At 44.6% G+C, this 6,000-nt stretch overlaps 1 protein-coding gene across 6 annotated transcripts in view; it reads right to left on the reverse strand.

Annotated features, from left to right (window-relative positions):
- Enosf1 (enolase superfamily member 1) overlaps positions 1 to 4,870 on the reverse strand; it is a 34,981-nt gene extending 30,111 nt beyond the window's left edge. For 3 of the 6 annotated variants that reach the window (XM_078030312.1, XM_078030308.1, XM_078030307.1), the window contains exons 1-2: positions 4,711 to 4,870; positions 714 to 822 (exon numbers count right to left, since the gene is read on the reverse strand). In XM_078030312.1, coding sequence (XP_077886438.1) covers positions 714 to 822; positions 4,711 to 4,794 — 193 coding nt within the window. In that variant the 5' untranslated portion in view covers positions 4,795 to 4,870. The remainder of the gene's footprint in view (positions 1 to 713; positions 823 to 4,710) is intronic. The other 3 variants (XM_078030311.1, XM_078030310.1, XM_078030309.1) reach the window with 2 other exon arrangements.
- Between the last annotated feature and the right edge of the window lie 1,130 nt (positions 4,871 to 6,000).

A 6,000-nucleotide genomic window follows, 5' to 3' on the forward strand; every position in this document is an offset into this window, starting at 1 on the left:
CACTGAAAATGATCTGGCAAAGGTCACCTTTTTGTACTTCTTGAATTTTATAGCATGTGCATGTATGCATACAAAAAAGTTGCATTTAAATGTTCTAGAGAACAAGTGCTTTAGGAAGCAGCTGAGTAGCTCTCTGGGCCTCGGTTTCCTCATCTCTAAAAAAATGAGGGGGCTCAACATTGTCTCTAAGATCTTGGCCAGCTGAGAAAAGTTACATTATGTTCAGTGCCTTCAGTTTAGGAAAATGGGGGAGGGGAGAAGAATCACTTAAACATGGCTCAGTATGCCCCACAAAGAACTGGCCCCTCAAAGCAACTTTGTGTAAAATATTTTGAAAACTAGGTAAACTCACAGTGCACACCACAATAAACCTAGTTGTGTGAACTTACATCTGCTCCCTCCACCACCCTTGGTCACTTTCCTAGTATAGGTCCTCAAAGATCTACAGAAGCCAAGAATTAAGAGCAGATGAATAGCATTCTGGTAGTCACCATTCAATATAGAGAAACAGATCCAGAGTCAAGGGTTTTCCCAGTCTATAGATGGCTGTAAGAGGAGAGGCCAAATGTTGCACCTTTTAATTTCTCCCAGCAAAATAAGTATTGTTTTCAATCCCTTTGAGAAGTGTAAATACAGAAAAAAAAAATAGGTCAGAACTGGAGTCTAAGTGAAAAATGAAGCATTCTAGAATCTCAAGAGAATCATCAACTCACCAACTTCAGTGCCTTTTCCCAGAGTGAAGGTAATTCCATATCCCTTGAGTCCATCTCCCGCATCAGTCTCCAGGACAACATAGGCAGCCGAGTAGTCAGGGTCTGTATGCTACAGGAAAGGTGACCCATACCCCCCAAATGCAAATGTAAGAAACCCAGAAATAACCATGACAATGACACCAGAAACAGAAAATGCAATAAGGGACATGTCAAGAAGAGATACAATCTGATGGAAGAGTTGACGAACCCCAAAGAAAATGCAGGAGATCTGAATGGACCAAAGGAAAGTCCTGAATGGTTCGTATCTGTTCAACAAATACAATGTATATTTTTTTCCTTTGGTGCTGGGGATAGAATACAGGTCCTGGAGCATGCTAAAGCATACCCTGTACCACTGAGCTACACCTCTAGCCCCAGATGTACACATTTTTTAATGCCAATTTGCAATATAAAAAAATTGGTGTTCAGCTGGGTGTGGTGATGCATGCCTGTAATCCCAGTGGCTCGGGAGGCTGAGGCAGAAAGATCGTAGGTCAGCCTCAGCAACTTGGTAAGGCTCTGAGTAACTTAATGAGAACCTGTCTCAAAATTGAAAAAAAAAAAAGGTTAAATAAAGGGCTGGAGACATGGCTCAGTGGTTGTGTGCCCTTGGGTTCAATGCCGGGTACAAGAAAAAAAAAAAAAGGTCATCTGCTCAATTTCATATTATTATCATTGGCATTACAGTTATTGTCATTTGTGGTGCTGGTGATCAAACCCAGGGCTTCATACATGCTACCAAAGTGCTCTACCACTGTGCAATGTCTCCAGGTCTCAGTTCAATTTTAAACCCAAGAATTTCCAATCACAGCTCACTGAACAGTTATGTTGGCAAGTAGCTTAAAATTGAACAAGCCAAGGTTTCAGAAAGCTCTTACATAAAATTGAACTGATCTTCACTGCAATAGTTTATAGCAGGGATGATAAATATAACAGTGCAAGTTCAGAGACCACTAGCAGAAAAAGAAGTAAAGCTTCAAGACAAATTAACCCATTTTGTTGTTGTTGTTTTCTATTGTTTTTATTTTTTTTATGGTACTGGGGATTGAACCAGGGGTATTTTATCTCTGAACTACATACACAGCCCTTTTATTCTTTTATTTTGAGACAAAGTCTCACTAAGTCAACAAAGCTGGTCTTGAATTTGCAATTGATCCTCCTGCCTTGGCCTCCCAAGTCACTAGGATTACAAGTGGGTGCCATCAAGCCTGGCTAGAGAAGAGTCTTAATGGGAGTGTGCAGTGAGATGGAAAAGCCTTGGAGAGGGAAGAAGGGGGCCAGTGCAGGAAGAAGGAGTAGTCAGAAAGGCTGAGGCTGGGAGCTAGACAGATTCACAAGGAAGAGACAGCAGATGGTATGAAATGCATGGAGCATAAAGGTCACTGGAAGGAGATAAAAACTGAAGGCAATTCCAAGAGAAGGAAGGAAAGAGTAGTCAATTTCAGATTAAGAAGGAAGGAGATGTAAAGGATAAGGCAACAGACCTAGAGCAGGAAGTTTGGGGATGAGAGGAAGAAACCAAAGGGAGCTAGAAAGGTGTGAGGATCAAATTCAGACTCTTCTAAAGGGAAAGCTCTGTCCATGTGGGATGGAAGAGAACCAAAAGAAATAAGGAAGTACTGAAGGACAAAGGGATATAAGTGGGAGCCTTGAGAATAAATAAGGGAAGGAGAATGGATTAGCTTTGGAGCAGGAAAATGATAAAGAATAAAGGGAAAGAGGAGAAGAGGTTGGTTTGGAGACAGGTGTGCACAGATGGGGCCAAGCGTATGACTGTCTTCAGTCTTCTCAGTGATGCAGTATGCAACATCTTCTAACTGCTGGGAGGACAGGACTAGGGATTAAGGGAGCTCACAGACAAGGAGCAAATAAGAGGGAAAATACTGCAAGGAAGTGGCCAGTGGGCAGCTGAGCTGAGATGCAAGCTCACAGCTGTGGGGCTCTCTGGGTGCTTGATGAGTGTTGGGAAGCAAGAAATTAGTAAATACATGCAGGCTGAGTGCTCCATGTTTCCAATAAGGGCAGAAAGAAATGATCAGGAACTTCTGCTTTAACAGATTTTGAAGAGAGTTTCAGGACTTCTTTATAAAAATATCAGACTTCTCATCAGGAAGTTTTGCTCTGCTAAATGCTGAAAAGAAGCTGAAGTGCTGAGTTCAGCATGGCCAGAGGGCAAATGAAGCAATCACGGTGGAGAACTGCAAAGCAGCGTGTTCTGCTAAACACTTGAGAGTCAGCACATAACATACACTCTATCTCCTGAGGAGAAATGCTTATGTGTTTATGAAATTGCAATACAGGTATCAGATAATTTTTCCTCACCTAGGGGTCATACACCACTCAGTCCCAGAAACAAATGCTATTTCTTAAACCCTCCTATAATAAAATAGTTTATCATAACACTCCACAAATTCAAAGCTCAGGGCTAGGTCAGAGTTCTTTCTGCTTTCAGTTTCCTCTTATGTAAATAGTAATTATAGCCAATTCTTATTGAGGACCTTCTCTCTGTCAGCTCTTTTCAGGTATCTCATTTTACATGCATGAAGTAGACACCACTGTACTCATTTTATAGTTGAGAAAGCCTAGGCTTAGAATGTGTGGTTTACCCATAGCTGTCAAGCTTCAGAGGAGCAAATGCAGTAGCACTCAATTAAGTGTTTGCACTTTTACAAATCAGTAAAATTTCAAATATTTATTTGGAGGTCCACAAAGGATCATCAAGTGGATTTACAAAAAGTCATTTATCATAATATCATTTGTGAAAGGACTTGTAGGAATTTTGAAAAGCAGTAAGATGCTAATGCCAGAATAAGGGATACTTTTTTTTTGCATTGAATAACATTATTTAGCATGTTTTGAGAGGACTATTAGAAAATTCTTTTACAAAGAATTTCAGGTTCATAAAGAGCCATCTACCCAGCTTGGAAAGTAAAACATCACAGTGTGATGTCCTTGGGTACCGTTCCTCACCCCATTTCCTCTTCATCCCTACAAGGAATCGTTTTCCTAATTTTGGTTATTTCTTACTTTGGGGCAAGTTTCTTTACATTCCCTACATATGGAGTCAACTTTTTCTAGTATGGCCATCTCACTAGAGGAGCAAAGTGGATCCAGTGGGGGCACAGTCCCCGTGAAGACCTTTCTCAGAGGCTGAGGATGTACTCAGAGGTAGAGTGCTTGCCTAGTATGCCACAAGTCCCAGAGATGGATTCCCAACACTGAAGAAAGAGGAAAAATCCCCCAAACAAAATCCTGCTCAGAACCTTTATATTTAGGAACACCACTAGAGACAGCTGGGAGGTGGGGGCGCTGGGATAGGGAGAGGGATCCCTCTGACATTCTCATTAAGGGGAAAAAGCCCTTCAATATTTTGCATAACTCCTTACAGTGACAGATCCTTCCTAACCAAGTTTCTAAGTACAGTAATTTCACGAGTGTTCTCCTACGTGACTCGAGTTTTTTTCGGTGCTTAGTTTCACAGTCCCAAAAGGCACAGAGAAGTTTGGGTCTTCTCCAAGGCACACAGCAAAGTTGTGGCAGGGGCAGGATCACCACTCCAGACTCCCAGCACCAGACTTCCTGGTCTCTGTCATTTCAAATCCTACCAAGTTCTCCGCGGGGAAGCTGTCAGCACTTTTTTTCTCGGGTTTCCTTGGTGGGGACCCTACAAATCTCTTTTGCACTTATTGCTTAATAAGCACTCTCTCCTTTCCAGGAAAATGTGAATCAAAAAAAAAGTAAAACCAAGACATTTCAAACGCGGGCAAATAAAATACGATAAATAAGGGGAAAAAATAAACCGGAAAGGTGGAGAGTTTCTGGCTGCCTGCTCAGCGATATGAAAAGCGTCCACCTTCCCCGCGCTTCCAGTTCCCACTGTACTGAAGCCAGGTAAAGCCCGCGACTCGCGGGCCTGGGTGTTGTCCCGGCAGCGCCTGGGGCGGTCGGTCACGCTTACCATGGCGTCTGAGCCTTGGCCCCCGAGCGACGTGGGGAAGCGCACGTCCCGGACCGAGAGGCGGGAGATCCTGCCGCGCGCCATGTTGCCGGCGCCAGGGAGCCTTCAGCTGCGGTCCCGACGCCGAGAGCCGCTGAGGAGCGGCGGGGCGGGGCAGCCGAGCGGAGGGGCGGGGCAGCCGAGCGGAGGGGCGAGCGCTGATTGGTCGCCCGTGGGGGGGACGCGGCCGCGCACGTGGACTTGGCCTCGCGGGCGCTGCGAGTTCAGCTCCCCCGGATTCGCCCGCTTTTCTCGGAGTTTGCGGTTCCGGCTGGCCCGCGCGGCCTACTCGAGGGTTCCCTCCCAGTCTAGATGGCCCCTGGGGGAGAAGGAGGTGCGTGTCCCACGGGCAGCCCGGCGCAAACCTGCCCCTCCTGGACTGGAAGGGAAGGGACTTGCCAGGAGCCGCGCCCGAGAGGGAGAAACCAAGTTGGACCAGGAAGCAGGTGTGGGCCAGTGGCTCGGCCCCGCTCCAGACGGCACGTCCCCAGGAGGGTAGTGGACTAGAAAATTCTATTTATTTATATGTGGTGCTGAGGCTCGAACCCAGGGCCTTGAATGGGTGCTCTACCGCTGAGCCTTATAACCCCAGTCCCCCTAGATCTCGTTAAACGCCCTCAGTCTTTTTGCCACCGGACAAATTAGAAGTTAGTAGGGATTACCTACTCCATTTACAGCTCGTGAAAGAAAGGCACCTGGTATTGGTTGTAAATATATATTGCCAACTCCAGGGCAGCTACTTAAAAAAGTGGGAAAGAAAAGTATAACTGGTATGTTAAGAGAGAGAATACAGTCATGTAAAATCCTCAGTTCACAAAGGGCGGGAAAAGAATGGAAAGCAAAAATAGGAACAAAGAAACGAATAAAAATAGTGACACATGTAGTAGATATTAATAAAAACTGAATATAAGTGGTCTACATGCACCAATTAAAAGACAGAAATGGCTATGTTAAAACAAATATAGATTACAGTAAATTGTCTGTGTCCCCCCACCATGTTGAAATTTACTGATATGATAGTATTAAGACATGGGATTAGGAGGTTGTTAAAATCATGAGGGCTCTGCCTTCATGAGTAGAATTAGTAACCTTGTAAAAGGATGGGAGGGAATAGCATTCACCGCTTCTTCCTTGTGAGGGCACAGTGTTCAAGAAGCTATCGTGGAAATAGAAACCATCGTCCTCTCCAGATACCAAACTGACTAGTGCTTTTGTCTTGGATTTCCTAGCTCCCAGAACTGTGAGGAGATA

The sequence above is a fragment of the Ictidomys tridecemlineatus genome, chromosome 13 (assembly GCF_052094955.1).
Source record: "Ictidomys tridecemlineatus isolate mIctTri1 chromosome 13, mIctTri1.hap1, whole genome shotgun sequence".
In the NCBI taxonomy this organism is placed as follows: Eukaryota; Metazoa; Chordata; class Mammalia; order Rodentia; family Sciuridae; genus Ictidomys; species Ictidomys tridecemlineatus.